Source organism: Scylla paramamosain, chromosome 3 (assembly GCF_035594125.1).
Source record: "Scylla paramamosain isolate STU-SP2022 chromosome 3, ASM3559412v1, whole genome shotgun sequence".
NCBI classification, from domain to species: domain Eukaryota; kingdom Metazoa; phylum Arthropoda; class Malacostraca; order Decapoda; family Portunidae; genus Scylla; species Scylla paramamosain.
The window spans coordinates 40,078,022-40,093,021 of record NC_087153.1 but is presented as its reverse complement, the minus strand read 5'-3'; the positions used below and the strand labels follow the sequence as shown (position 1 = coordinate 40,093,021).

Below are 15,000 nucleotides of genomic sequence, written 5' to 3'. Positions count from 1 at the left end.
CTCCCCATCAACTTGCTACACCTTCCCTACACCTACACCCTCCCCACCAACTTGCTACACTTTTCCCACACCTACACCCTCCCCACCACACTGCTACACCTTCCCCACACCTACCTCACCACATTGCTACACCTTTCCCTCACCTACACCTTCCCCACCACACTGCTACACCTTCCCCACACCTTCCCCACCACACTGCTACACCTTCCCCACACCTACACCCTTCCCACCAACTTGCTACACTTTCCCCACACCTACACCCTCCCCACCACACTGCTACACCTTCCCCACACCTACCCCACCACACTACTACACCTTTCCCTCACCTACACCCTCCCCACCACACTGCTACACCTTCCCCACACCTTCTCCACCACACTGCTACACCTTTCCCTCACCTACACCCTCCCCACCACACTGCTACACCTTTCCCACACCTACACCCTCCCCTCTTCCCTGCTACACCTTCCCTGCATTTCCCACAAGGACCTCCTTCTCTCCTGCACACTTTCTCTATCGTCGTACACTCACTGGCTCTCCTCTACACCCTACAGACCATCACTCAACACTACACGCATATGTACACCTCCCCAACCATCCCCAACCTCTCCAAATGAACTGCTATTCGTACCCTTCAAATTCCCATATCATGTGTTATCCTTCCTCTTCACATCCCCAGGTATTGTGTCATCCCTATCCAACACAGCCTCCTGTTACGTGTTATCCCTTCCCCACGGCTTACCCAAAGTCATCCACTAGGCCTTTCAATTCTTCACCTCCACAACTGTCCACTACAACCTTGCCATTGTTACACATGTGGCCTCCTTTCCTCACCCATGCCCCAATTTCACCCCAAACCACTCCTCTGTTCACTCCTTTGCTAAACATGTGGCCTCCGTTCCTCACACGTCCTCGACCTCCCAAACCTACCCAGCTAACACCTACGGTTCCCACACCTTTGCAAATGTGGCCTCCCTTCTTCACACCCGCACCATCACACGTCTGGTCACCCTTCATTACACAGGCCCCGTCCTCAGCTAACTGCCTGGACTGCATCCCGCCCTACCCAAAAGGACCAGGGCGTGTTGGTGAGGATTTGGGTTCTCTTGTACAGTGCTCGACATTAATTCAGTATCGAACTTTGCTCCAGCCTTAAGAGCGATCTAATCGAGGAAATCTATTATGCTGTTTTCTTGGGGTGTTCAGAAGCTCCGTCTACATAAACTAAAAGCCATGAATATTTCCAGCTCTTCCTTCGATTATTAAACTACCTAACAGCAGGAACAGTAGACACGATATCCCGTCTCTACTCGTGCTGGCCTCAGTTTACCTTCTCTCAGGAATGTACGTCCCCAAGTGTGTGTTTCCCTTCAAGTGGAGGAACATCACCTACCAGGGATGCACGGCGGCGGACAGCGACCAGCCTTGGTGCGCCACGATGGTCACAGCCTCGCGGGAACCCATTGCCTCCATGTACTGCTTCGGTGAGGACGCGGTACCACACACACAGGCACACACACTCTGATTCTCTTTGTCCCTCTCTCTGCTTTTGCCTGTGTTTCTGTCTCTGCTTATTTATGTCTCTGTGTGTCTGTGTTTCTGTTTGTCTTTGTCTATGTCTGTCTCTGTCGATCTTAGTTTCTGTCTTTTTTTTGCCTCTGTGTCCGTCTCTGTCGCTCCTCGTCTGTGTGTGTCTCTTTCTGTCTGTCTCTGTTCCCCCTCCTTACTCTCTCCCTCTCTTTTTCTCTGCACTAAAAACACACAATCATTTATTTCCTAGCCTACAGGAGTTACAATGACTTGTGCACAGCTGCCTGTCTCGATGCTGCACATCAAAGTATTTTCCTAAGTATATTAATGGTGGCGTTCCTTGCAGTGGACCCGCTCCACGACCCAGCTCCCTCCAGACCGTCTCCACGTCTTTCACCAGGTAAATGCAGCTCGTGGTCATCCCTCAGTCACGTGTTTTTTTTACTATTAAAGAGTTGTGGCATCAAGCGAAGGTTCAATAAGCGCTTTAAACATTTTATTGTTCTTCTATTAGGTCCCGTTATTTTGTTATCTTGTTAATCTATTAGTACTCGATTTTTTGTAGCGCTAGCAGGTATCATATGATCTTTTGACGTCTTAGTTGAGGTTCAAGTGGCACAGTAAGCATCCTAAACATTTTGTTGCTAGGAGCATTGCAGTAACCATAAACTTGTAATTCAGTAAACGCTATTTGCTGCTGATAAACTGTTCTTTAAGATACCGTGAGTAGTAAAGTCGCTTGCTGATTCATTGGCTGCCTCTTCAAATGTCTCTCCAGGCCGTCACACCCCGATATGTCTGTTTCCTTTCGCGTGGAGAGACACCATCCACCGGCAGTGCACCACCCAGGACAGAGCGGTGCCTTGGTGCGCCACGATGCTCTCTTACTCCCACGAGCCTCTCCACTCCATCTACTGCACGGGTAAGGATCTTTCATTCTGTCTACACGTGCTCCAGTCTGTCTACACGTGCCTCAGTCTGTCTACACGTGCCCCAGTCTGTCTACACGTGCCTCAGTCTGTCCACCGTGCCTCAGTCTGTCTACACGTGGTTTACGCGTTTCACTAAGTCCACTGAAAATGTTTCGCATGTTTAATTAAATCTATAGAGAATATTTGCCGCATTTCAACAAGTTTACAGGGATTTTTTCCTATAACTCTAAAACTTATGGAGAAAAGAAATTGTTTTGATAATTATGTGGAACCACAAAAATAACCATTATGATCATATCATATTATTACAGTGCCATCCATCGCGGCCCTGGCAGGCGTCACGTGATCTTGTTCTGGTTTTATAACTTTGTTAATTTTTCACTGTCAATGCAGATCCCCTACAGGTGCCCCAGCCCAGTGTGCAGCCTCCCATCATGTCAGGGGGTGAGTGCTGGTGTGGTGTGCCGTAGTGAACACGCCATCATAAGGTGTGGTCTCTGACGTAAAGGCAATTAGAAATCAATATCCTAAAAAGAAAAAAAAGAAAAAATAAATAAATAAAAAAAAAATAAATAAAAAAAAATCTGAGAGTCTGTAGGTTAGCGTATTCAGCCAAATTACCTGAGGGATTTCTCACATGTTGTAGGTTTCGTAAAATTATATACATTTTGATATGTACAATTCAAGGGCCTCTGTCAATGAGCAATTTGAAGTTTTACGAAGGGAACCAATAAACAATCTGAAACATTATTAATAACCTGTCTACACTTAAACTAAGGCAACCCTCCCAGCGACGCACTGTAACAGGAAGCCTACACCCCACAGGAGAGGCGTCCCTACACTGCGTCCCGACATTCCGCTACAAGGACATTGAGTACTCGGGATGCACCGCGGCGGACAGGGAGGTGCCGTGGTGTGCCGTGGAGGTCAACGAGGAGAAGGAACCTGTCGCTTCTATCTACTGCAGCTGTGAGTACTTGTGTTTATCATAAGAACATAAGAAGATAAGGAAAGCTGCAAGGAGCTGTCAGACCTACGTACACGTGGCAGTCTCTATATGAAACATGCCTATTTGTTTCCACCTATCATTGCCATCCATAAATTTGTCTAATCATCTTTTAAAGCTCTCTAACGACTCAGCACTAACAACCTGATTACTGAGTCTATTTCATTCATCTACCACTCTGATAACCAATTCCTTCCTATCTCTTTTTGATTTTAATTTTATCCAGTTTCAACTCCTTTATACAATTAATATTTTTAGTATTGTATTATTAGTATTATCAGTGTCCTTTTTTAGTAAGCTGTGGTAGTGGCGGTGGTATTGGTGGTGGTGGTGGTGGTGGTGGTGGTCTATTAATGAATGCTGGTACACTTGTGGCCAGAGTTGAGTAACCTTCCCTCAGTCATAATTAGTACTGGTATTATCAACATTATAATTCCAATTGATCTTTTTCATTCAACGTGCCATAAATACCTCGCTGCAGCAAAGGCTAATTAAGGAAGAGGCGACCTGTCCCACAAAGCGTGGTTGTTATCGCTGTATTGGTTTTTATTGCAGATAACCACGAGTTCGATCCGTACCCTAACCAGAGCCCTCCAGGTTAGTAAATTACACCCACCCACCCACACACACACACACACACACACACACACATCCACCCTCCCACCCACCTACACACACACACACCCATACATCCTCAATGTCGATCCATAAGTGATTTTTGCGCTGAAACTTTCGGTGAGAAAAAAGCAGCAAAGGGTGACGTACTCCACAACACAAGGGAGGCGCCACACGAGTGCTCTAAAACACACAGGTATTTATCTCATGCATAAGGGAAGGAGACCAACTGCGAAAACAAATCCAGGAAAAGAGAGAGAGAGAGAGAGAGAAAAAAAAAGCCTGCTATTTGTCTCAGGCCACAAAACGCCGCCATTGGCAACTGAAGTAAGAAACAAAACAGTTCTTGAAAACTACGGGTAGAAACTTACACAAAAAGAAAGCAAAGACTGTATAGAATATTAACCAGGAAATAATGTTGCGTGTTAACTTACGCTGACACCTCGCTATTAAGTTCTAGGTGCGGCACGATTTTCGAAGTGATGTGTTGGAGGCAGGCAGGCGCTTTGTACACGTGGCAGCCAATGTTTATGTTCCCAGCTCTTCCTACAACTTGGTAATGTCCTTCGCGCTACAAGATGGCGAAGGGACAGTGTTACCACCTCTAGCGCCTAAATAATCAGGATTCCAACACTCAAATCACAAGTTTTCCTTTCACTGCCGCTCGCAAACTAGTCTCCTCTGGTAATAACATCCGCAGCCGTTTGATCTCTGAGTTCATCATATATGGTTCAGGTGTTCCCAGTCTAACACTTGTGACGGCACGCCTCTCTTCTCAGCCACCCGCCAGACGTGTGATTTCTTCCTAATGAATCTCTCGAGGTGTGAGGCGGCAGTGGTCAGGACTCAACGGTGGCTGGGGGGAAGATCCTAGTTCAAGGCTTGGTATCGATCTTAAGGATATGTTAGTCTGTTCTTTCAGTTGGTTTTTAAGGGCATATGACTAAGAGAAGATACTTAAGGTGGTTTTGGTGGCTATACTGTAGTTAACCTGCTTATCCCTCACAACTTTGACGTTTGATGTTAATAGCCAGTCGTTGCAATTATTATAGTTATCATCATTATCCTCATCACCGCCTATACTTGTCTATCCCTTCCATAGCTTCCATATTTGATAGTAGTAGCCATGCAGACGTTGTTATCATCATCATCACTACCACCATTACCAGCTTATTCTTTTCACAGCAGGACAATTTAATTTTTCCCACTCATCTCTACCGGCTGCCGCTCTATTCTAAGCCATCACAGCAAATATTATCCCCCATCTCCCCATCTACTTAGCTGACAATACAGTAAGCCATCAACCACCAACACTTACCCCCCATGAACCAAGTACACGTGGCTGTCCTGTCTGAACTCTCCAGGAGCGAGAATAGCCGCGGTCGGTTTGGACGCTTGCAAGTTTCCCTTCCTGTGGCGAGAGCACGAGTACAGGGAGTGTATAGCCATGGACGCTGAGGCTCCCTGGTGTCCCACGAGACTCACCGAGACAAGGTGGCCCTCCTCATCAGCCTACTGCAAGGGTGAGTATGGACTGTGGTGTTGAGAAAGCAAAGGATGAAGCAGATCTTTATTTCTCCAGAGTTAGAGACGAAAATCTTCATCCCGTGTCTTCTCACCACTAGTATCCACACACTTCTCTAACCAATGCAAAAGTTGAGCATCTAAACCTTTGTCTCGGAGGTTCCACTGCCTGAAATGGTCATCACGCGAATCTTCTATATTTCTGCCTTTTACATTTGTCTATTTTCTATTTGTTTAATAATGCTTTGATTTTTAACGGATAATGCAAAGCTTAGAACATACAGTTTTCTTTTTCATCAACTGGCTATTTTTAAGGGCTACCCTGCATTAAGAAATTGTTGAAAAATAACCATATTTACTTCATCCTAACGTATAATATCCTCACGTATAACTTTTCCGTGAGCTTTGAACACCATTCCTTTCCATTTCCTCCTCACTCAAAAAGAAATCGAAGAAAAGATTATCAACTCACTTCATCGTAATGCAGTGACGAAAATGCTTTACTGTATGCATCTTTGCAGACCACCTGCGCGGACCACTCCCGACCAGAGCAGCTCCTTCGATTCACCTTTGTAAGTGGTTCTGTAATCATCACAATCCACCTACTCCTATTTCCACCACTGAGATGTTGTTTCCAGTCAATTGGACATATGGCGCTGTCAGTTATCCACGAGTTTCCGAAAAAAAAAAATCTTTGACTGCTTAGTGTGCCATTGCATCAGAAAGTGATTCGGGTCCTCTATCGGTTCTTTTAGTCCTATTTTCTCTTTGGGAACGTCACTTGAGTGGACTTTTCTTTGTACTTGGCCGATCTCACCTGACATCAGAAATAAAAAATTGCTACAACTTATTACATCTAATCCTTCCAGTCACTGTGGACTTCGAGGCGTGCATCCTCCCCTTCGTGTATAAGGGCGTCAGTTACCACACCTGCACGCGCATGGACGCTCACGCCCCCTGGTGCGCCACGAGCGTCAACGCCAAGGGGTTCGTGAAAAAGTCTCGCTACTGCATTGGTAAGGACACAGATCGAGTTTTTTTTTATTCCCTTTGACTGTGGCACCGAAAATCTCAATAAATATTCAGAAATGTTTTATTCTGTCATAACTACTAATTCAAAAGACCGCAGAAATTATTATTCTCACTCTCCTAACATTATTCCCACTGATGCAGAATCCTTGTTAACTATATATCACTGGAAAACACTTGAAAAAATGACGTTTGAGAGAGCGATTCCTGAGTCAGTGAATAAAACCGAGTGAAGGTGGACCGTGTTTCTGATGTGATTATGTAGATGGCTTATTATTGCAGATCTTGATGACTGGGAGTTGAACCACAGCAACAAGCCGCCCCCAGTGCAGGAAGGTCACGTGTCTTTTCTTCGTGTTTATGTTTAAAATGTTTTGTCAATATTCTGGTTAAAAGTTTTTCTCATTTTGCAATCTTTATCGTTATCATATTGAGCGAGAGAGAGAGAGAGTACCTGATTATGGTATTCATTTTCAATATTATTACCCATTACTTTAATCACCCTCTCATTATCCGTCTATTTTCTATTACATCCTATCTAGTATTAATTGGTATCTCTTAAGCATCCCCATCTCATCACTGACACTAACATTACTATAACCACCCCGGAGGATTTTCACTCAGATCACTCATCGACACTCGTTGGTTACAGAAGATGACAACAAGATGCAGTGCACGTTCCCCTTTTACTACAACGGCAAGATCTACAATCAATGCACTGCCGTTCACTCCAGCTTCGCGTGGTGCGCCGTGAAGACCAACCAGCACCACGAGCCCATGATGATTGCTGCCTGCACTAAAGGTCTGCTGTGCTGGCGTATGATGTGTTCTTGTACTTTGCCGGGACAAGCTGTAGATTTCATGAAGTCTACAGTTTCGTCTATTCTGTAGAGGAGATTTGCCTTGTTTCACTGACTCTACGGAAAAAATCTGTTGCAGTTTGTGAAGTTTATTGAGAATATTTGCGTATTTAAGTGTAAAGATGTTTGTCGCCTTCAAATTACGGGGAAAATTTGCCACGTTTCACCAAGTCTGCGGAGATTATTAGCAGCATCTCAAACTATTGTACGGAAACTAACAAAAAAACAAACAAACATCAGTTGGGGAATACGTTCAAATTTTTATTGTTCTCTCAGCACCCAGCAGCACACCACACGGGTCTTGCATCTCATGACCTGCCACTCACTTCTCTCCCTCACCAGATTCAAACGTCATGAAGAGAAACGAAATACTTCCAGCCATCAGACGTGGAGGTGAGTGTGAGCCCATTTGTCTTGAAATATCAGTCGGGGTATTTCACATACATCACTTGAGAAAGATTAGATGCTCCACCCAGAACATAATAATCTTCCCTCACTTCACATATATCAGTTAAGAAAAATTAAATGTTTCATCCAAAACAATAATCTTCCTTTCTTCCTCCACCAGACAACACCACGATCCTGCCTCTCCCACCTCCCTTCCCAGTATCAGGTAACGTGAGCCGCCTGCCTGTGTGTGCCTGCAGTGAGCGTCTGGTAGCTTCACTGGTTCTTCCACGCAGTGTACATGTTATATTTGGTCTCTGCTAGGAACCACATCAAAATTATATTGCCAGATATTAACTATTTGATATTTTTGGGGATTCCTTTCTGCAATTCTTCCTTCTCTTCCTCCCCCAGACGGTGCGACCATGACCCTGCACAACGGCCCCTGCGTGTTCCCCTTCAAGTACAAGGGCCGCGAGTACCACCAGTGTGCCTGTGAGGACGCCGAGGCCTGCTGGTGCCCCACTGCCCTCACGGACACTGGTGAACCCGCCGTCAGCGACTACTGCAGGGGTGAGGCTTCTAATGCTACAACTACGACTACTACTACCAATATTGTATCTGATGCATGTGTGTGTGTGTGTGTGTGTGTGTGTGAGTGTACTATAAATTATACACATCCCACGCTTGCATTCACTGATGTACACCCGTTGGTCATAATTATCAGTGTCAATCATAATTACCACGAAATCAGTAACTCAAACTCACGAAGGAATTAACCTAGTTAAGGTGAAGATACACGACAAACATTCACATGGGACTTACTGTGCGGTGGTGATGAGAAGTGAAGTGAGAGAAGCCTCCTCACGCCTCGCCTCCCACAGACCGTCGTTGTAGTTCAGCATTGCACAGCGCCAGCAAGTCAAGTCCTCCAAACCTTTGCCAACCTTATGGAAGGAAGAGATAGTTTGTCAGGGAGGTTGTAGTCTCTGGGAGATGGATATTTTTTCGTAATATTTCAGAGAGTACAGAAAAAAAAAAAAACGATTTTTTTGGAGTGGGAACGAAGTTTTCATAATTTCCAAAGAGATGTCGCTATGATTTTAAAACTTTTATATATCCATTTTATTTACTATTATTATTATTACTAAGAAAGATAGGTTCTGGCCAAGGGTAACGAAACTACCAAATAACGAGGCCAAGTGAAGGTACCAGTCCTTTAAGGAATCAATTTTTTGCATCTCCTAAATATAAGAGAGGTTCTGGGCAACTAAAAAAAATACAAAAATAAAAATAAAAATAAGTCCAACTGAAGGTGCAAATCCCTTAAGAATACTCATGATCAGCTGTTTCCTCTTCCCCAGACACACTGCCGGCAGCTCCCCCTCTCAAGCCTCCGCCTTCCCGTGGTGAGTGACAGCGCCAGCTCGCCTTACACCAAGCACATCGTCGCATTACACAGCTAGTCATGCTTCTTGTCTAAAGGTCACTTAACAGTTCATGTCACACGCTCTCTTTCTCTGTGTGGTACGTATATCTAATATCTGTCTATCTATGTATCTATCTATCTGTTTTCCTATGTATGCATGCATGTATGTATGTATGTATGTATCTATCTATCTATCTATGGCAGCATTTTCTGCAAGTTTTCACAATGATTTCTTCTTCTTCTTTGCCTTCTACCTTTTCTTTTCATATATTCTTTTCTTCGTTTTAATCACCATTATCATCATCATCATCTTTTCTTCTTCCTCCTCCTCCTCTACTCCTCGTCCTCCTCCTCCTGCTCCTCCTCCTCCTCCTCCTTCTTTTTTCTTAACCTGATTCTGAGTCGGTCAAGGGGCCAGAAAGAGAGAGAGAGAGAGAGAGAGAGAGAGAGAGAGAGAGAGAGAGAGAGAGAGAGAGAGAGAGAGAGAGAGAGAGAGACGGCGGACAAATAGTGTGATGTTTTGGTTCGCCTGCCTCAGGAGGTTAAGATTGGCGCTGGATTCGGTTAATATATTATTCCTAGGGTGTTAGATTTTGCTTACAGTTGCTTATTGGCTCACCTGAATCAAGAAGTTACGAATGACAGTGGATGGTGACCAAAAATGACTCTTCCTTCTACTACGTTTATTAAGAGGTTGTCAGTGTTAGATTGTGTTTAGAAATGCTTATTGTGAAGGTGGTATCATCAGATCCTACTATATATCACTAGACAAGGAAGGTAATATTGTAATCTTGGTAAGTTCGGTGAAATATACAACTGCCCACAGCCTAGCCTACAGCATCTTACCCTGCACGATGCTTGCAATCCTTGAGGTGACCTTACTTCAGTTCCCAGTTCACACCACTAGTGTTTCGTTCAGCTGCTGTGGCATCAGATGAAAGTTAAGCATGATCATCCTTCCCTACACGCGTGAAGCTCTTAAGCACACCATCTATATAAAACTCCATCGTCTCTTTCATTACCAGGAATCAAAAGATCTTTCCCTCTCTCTCTCTCTCTCTCTCTCGTCAGACTGAAGCGTCGGATCCTGGGAATCGCCGTGTGATCCTCGTCCCTCACAGATACAAATCATCTACCACATCTACCCTGGATCACCATCGTTCCTGAACTGTCCTGAGGGTAATTGGTGACGTGTTACCTCGGGGACGGCCATCCCTTGCCACTCCTTCCTGTTTGTCGCCGCCTGAAGATGCCAGACAGTCTTGTTCTCGTTAACTATTCACGTCCTGATGGTCTTTGACTCGATTGTTCCTTGATTACGTGTAGTGGAGATTATACTGAGGAGTCGATGTGTTTGTAGTGTACTTATTCTTGACGTTATTAGTGTTTTGGTTTGTCAGTGATTGTTGCCAGATTTGTTCGTCAATTTATCTTCCCGGTGCCCTGCTTTATTTCGTTTTTCTCTTTATGTACTGTATTGCTATGATCTGACGGTTTTTGGCGCAATGAATTGATAAATAAAAACAAAATTCCCTCACGAAGCCTGACAACTAAGGGATCAGAGGAACGAAGATTGTGGGAAACACTAAGTAAACACAGAACTGAATGCAAAAGTTACGCAGCTCCTGACCACGACTGTACGTGACGAACATTGATTTCTTGTGACTTACGAAACCTTTACCCGAGTGATTCTGATTCCCTGATTCATGCGAAGACGAATATGCGCCTTGAGGCTTTTGATGGACGTGGCATTGTAACAGAACTCCTCCCTGACGGTCACAAGAAAATAAGAAGTCACAGGAAGCCATCAGGGATACACGTGGTAGTTCCTGTACAAAAGATGCCCACCAGTTCCCACGCATTATCCCCATCCGTGCCTTATGCCACACCAAAGTGATACGTTAAAAGATGTAAAAAAAAAAAAGAAAAAAAGAAAAGATGTAAAAAAAAAAGAAAAAAAAAAGAAAAAGAAAAATTGAAGGGAGAATGGAAATAGAGAAGGATTTCAAGGAGCTTTTAGTTTAATATTTGAATTTCTATTTAGCTTGAAAACTGTGTTGGCGAATAATTCCTGCAGGCGTGTTGCAGGTATGTGTGGAAAGAAAGCAGCCATTTGTGTGACACGTGTCATTTGAAGTTATTTAATAGTAGGTTGCTTGCACACACACGCGCGCGCACACACACACACACACACACACACACACACACACACACACACACACACACACACACACTTTCTTTTCTGTCTTCTGTCTTGTTTTCACATAGCCACAGATCCACAGCATATCCCTGCAACATATTCCTAAGCCACAGCGACACACTTAATACTAAAACTACATACCTTCAAGAAAAGCACTTTATGGCGGGCACATCCACGTTTCAATAAGTAGTACTGAAGATTTGAAAGGAGACACACACACACACACACACACACACACACACACACACACTTCTCATGCCTGGTACTGTTATGTTCTTTCCTCGCTAATCTCTGTCAACCTCCTGCATCGCCTCCACAGCCTAAGCAAGAGGAGTGAGGGAGGAAATGACTATCGGGGTTCAAGGGTTTATTCCTCTCTGTCGATGCATATGAGCAGATCCCGGTGCCAGGAATATCTTAGTCTATGGTAACTATTTCCATAAGGCCACAGAGGTTATATGTCAAGTTCTCATGGGTGTTTTTCTCCATTGGTGACGCAAAGTTCTTGTCAAACCGTTCCTCGATTACGTGGAGGACATTCTGATTGACGAAAATCTCAGTCGCTTTCACAACGAACTGTTTTGATAAGTCGAGACGAGACGCTGAAACATTTAAAGGAATTCGGTTATTTTTACATTGCGTGACGAACATTACCAATAAGAAGATGACGGATAATGCAGGTATATATAACACGTACTACATGACTTACATCACGAACCAAAGCATCTCAGCACCTCCAACTGCGGTACAATCTCGAGGACAAAGGAGTAATAAAGCAGCGGTTTCGAACACTGCGGTTCACATGTTCGAATCAAAGGTCACCAAGAAAGCAAAACATTGAAACCACGAGCAGCTGTAACGCACAACTCTTCACCTTTACCTTTATGCATGTTTTTGTCTCCTAATGATGCAGAATCCCTATATCAATATAAGCATAGAAACATTTTATAATGAAAAAAACTCCCACTAAGAGCCTGCTGTAAGTTGTCGAGATAAGACGTTGCAGAATGCAGCAGCGGTGTCCCATTTCAGCAGGGTGTTTGCTGTCAGGGCGTGTCTGCTCGTGCTTGCTGCTGGAGTCTCGGCGCCCACTGCCAGTAGGTCGGAGAGACTGGCAGGTAGCGCGTCCACGACAGCCTGAAGCCAGACTGAGAAAAGGCAACTGCGTATAGAAATAGGAAGTGAAAGCATCGCATGCACACACATTGATTTGTTCCTTATCTTTGGAAATGCATACGAAAAAAAGAGGAAAATAAACTAAAATCCGCCTATTGCATATGCATATTTTATTGTCCCATAAGTAAACGGTGCTTGGTGAGAAAAGTAAAAGATAAAATGTATCTCTCCAATACTAAACAGGCCAAACTACTCATATTTGCAACTCATCAAGAGCCGTGCACAAGTCTTTAAACGTGTGTAGAGCTGCTGATATGGAAGAATAAGAGGGATTAGTAAGAAAAGAGCCTTATAAGTATAAAGGAGGAGGAGGAGGAAGAGGAAGAGGGGAAGCATCAACAGTGAGTAAAACGAGGAAGGTAGCGCGTGACCCACCCACCCACCAGGTACAGGGCGTGATCCACTGCAGGTCGTAGCACCACTCGTCAGGGTCTCCAGGATCCTTCAATCTCTCCTCTTCCTCCTTCGGTTTGGCGACCAGCCCTCGCTCCTCAGGCGTGCCTAGACAGATAAACCAACAGTGTTATCACCTCTGCTATTCATTCTGTACATGGACAGGAGTATTAAGAGAACAAAGGCGTGCGGGCGAGTCGCTGGGCCTGAAGTGTGCAGACGATGTGGTGACAACCACAAGAACGAGAAGGGCTGATCAAATGGAATTCTCCGTTGAAGGGACGTAAATCAGATTAAGACCCTTGCTTTCCCCAAGCTCCAGTGCACACTTTTCCTTCTTTCTGCCGGTGCTACAATATAAGGCATGTCATTTCCCTTCACATTCTCCTTTTTATCTGTTATTTTTTATCTGTTTTAACGTTCGGTTCCTCTAATGAAGCTAGGACTGCGTATTTTAATAAATGACAATGACTTTAGTTTTGGTATTTCGGAGCCATTATCTCGAGTGGATGCCCTTCTCACCTTTGGACCTTGGCCAGTATTCGAACCTGTTCGTCTGAGGACTCCTCGGCTCCCCAAGCGCGTGCGGTACCACTATACCACGGCAGCCCCTTCCTTTTTCTTTTCTTTTCCCTCCACTCTGCCTCTCCCTTCTCCGGTCCGACACTCACCCGGGATCGTGTTGTCCAGGAAGCAGCCCACCACGCCGCCCACCATCATGGGCGTCTGTAGGAATACCTTTAGCACCTGGTCCGCGGCCGCCCAGCCCGTCCCCACCTGCCACTCTGGGTTTCGCGCCATCCACTGCCGCCAACACACAGCCGTCAGTTAGGCATCGCTTTCGCATCTCCTTTGTTGTCTGTTTATTTGTCCCTCTCTCAACATACCTTAGGCAGGAGAAGACCGAAGAAGATGGAGAACCCCAGAATGAAGAGGTTTCTGGAGGAGGAGAGGTCGACTTGCTGCAGGGGCGAGAGGCCGATGGAGGTGATCATCGATAACATGACGACCAAGACGCCCGCCACCACGGGCTCCGGGATTGTGACGAGGGCGGCGCCGAACTTACCAATGAGGCCCGAGACTATGAGAATGACGGCGCTGGTCTGCACCACGCGACGGCTGGCCACCTGGGAGAAAGAAAGGAAAATGGAAGAAGGCAAAATAAGTTGAGGCGAGAGATGTATTCACAAACACACGCAATAATAATAATAATAATAATAATAATAATAATAATAATAATAATAATAATAATAATAATAATAATAATAATTATAATGATAATAATGATAATAGTAGTAGTAGTAATAATATGGCATCCCCAAACGGTTACCCATCCACTCACTAACCAGACCCAGCGTTGTTTAATCTCGCTTATCGGACAAGAAGCACTGCATTCAACGTGGTATGGGGACACACACACACACACACACACACACACACACACACACACACACATACCCTGGTGACGCTGATAACTAAGACGTTCTCCGAGCAGGAGGTGGTGCCGCTGCCAGTCCCGAGAAGCCCCGCAAGGAGGCAGCCCAGGCCTTGAACGAATACCCCGCGGTTGATGGCGCTGATGGGGGGCGCGGGAGCACCTGCAAGAGGAGGAGGAGGAGGAGGAGGAGGAGGAGGAGGAGGAGGAGGAGGAGGAAAAAAGGTTGGGGAGAAAGAGCCCATCTAATAATCTAGACGGCCTTTGAGAATAGTTGTTACAAGAGCATTAGAAACCAGGGCCATGTAAGGAGCGGCGTAGGTACCCACCTGAGATCCTGGCGCAGGCATGGTAGTCCGCGATGCTCTCCAAGATGGAGGCCATACAGGCTCCCAGCATGCTCACCACCCCCGCCGCGGTCACTGTGGGCCACCCCCACTGCCCTGGGGAAGAGGACGAGGAGGAAACTGTCAGACTGTCCTGG

The 15,000-nt window shown here is 45.3% G+C and overlaps 3 protein-coding genes across 8 annotated transcripts in view; 1 reads left to right on the top strand and 2 right to left on the bottom strand.

The window, feature by feature from the left end:
- Positions 1 to 4,693, bottom strand: part of LOC135095831 (beta-1,4-galactosyltransferase 7-like) — a 26,490-nt gene extending 21,797 nt beyond the window's left edge. For both annotated transcript variants that reach the window (XM_063996991.1, XM_063996998.1), the window contains exon 1: positions 4,518 to 4,693. The gene's annotated coding sequence lies outside the window, so the exon portion shown is untranslated. The remainder of the gene's footprint in view (positions 1 to 4,517) is intronic.
- LOC135095804 (mucin-2-like) overlaps positions 1 to 12,788 on the top strand; it is a 20,687-nt gene extending 7,899 nt beyond the window's left edge. For 2 of the 4 annotated variants that reach the window (XM_063996934.1, XM_063996918.1), the window contains 17 exons: positions 1 to 1,088; positions 1,341 to 1,484; positions 1,877 to 1,930; positions 2,309 to 2,452; positions 2,856 to 2,906; positions 3,288 to 3,431; positions 4,024 to 4,065; positions 5,448 to 5,606; positions 6,129 to 6,179; positions 6,477 to 6,623; positions 6,919 to 6,972; positions 7,289 to 7,438; positions 7,839 to 7,889; positions 8,065 to 8,109; positions 8,298 to 8,456; positions 9,248 to 9,410; positions 10,384 to 12,788. The exon at positions 1 to 1,088 is cut by the window's left edge and continues 2,419 nt beyond it. In XM_063996934.1, coding sequence (XP_063853004.1) covers positions 1 to 1,088; positions 1,341 to 1,484; positions 1,877 to 1,930; positions 2,309 to 2,452; positions 2,856 to 2,906; positions 3,288 to 3,431; positions 4,024 to 4,065; positions 5,448 to 5,606; positions 6,129 to 6,179; positions 6,477 to 6,623; positions 6,919 to 6,972; positions 7,289 to 7,438; positions 7,839 to 7,889; positions 8,065 to 8,109; positions 8,298 to 8,456; positions 9,248 to 9,300 — 2,536 coding nt within the window. In that variant the 3' untranslated portion in view covers positions 9,301 to 9,410; positions 10,384 to 12,788. Of the gene's footprint in view, positions 1,089 to 1,340; positions 1,485 to 1,876; positions 1,931 to 2,308; positions 2,453 to 2,855; positions 2,907 to 3,287; positions 3,432 to 4,023; positions 4,066 to 5,364; positions 5,607 to 6,128; positions 6,180 to 6,476; positions 6,624 to 6,918; positions 6,973 to 7,288; positions 7,439 to 7,838; positions 7,890 to 8,064; positions 8,110 to 8,297; positions 8,457 to 9,247; positions 9,411 to 10,383 lie in introns of those variants that run through there. The other 2 variants (XM_063996926.1, XM_063996940.1) reach the window with 2 other exon arrangements.
- The window catches only part of LOC135095826 (solute carrier family 23 member 2-like), a 16,153-nt gene continuing 13,019 nt past the window's right edge, over positions 11,867 to 15,000 (bottom strand). Inside the window, exons 9-14 of one of the 2 annotated variants that reach the window (XM_063996950.1) lie at positions 14,846 to 14,959; positions 14,540 to 14,679; positions 13,969 to 14,208; positions 13,753 to 13,885; positions 13,072 to 13,189; positions 11,867 to 12,649 (exon numbers count right to left, since the gene is read on the bottom strand). In XM_063996950.1, the coding sequence (XP_063853020.1) occupies positions 12,559 to 12,649; positions 13,072 to 13,189; positions 13,753 to 13,885; positions 13,969 to 14,208; positions 14,540 to 14,679; positions 14,846 to 14,959 (836 nt within the window). In that variant the 3' untranslated portion in view covers positions 11,867 to 12,558. The remainder of the gene's footprint in view (positions 12,650 to 13,071; positions 13,190 to 13,752; positions 13,886 to 13,968; positions 14,209 to 14,539; positions 14,680 to 14,845; positions 14,960 to 15,000) is intronic. The other variant, XR_010264522.1, reaches the window with a different exon arrangement.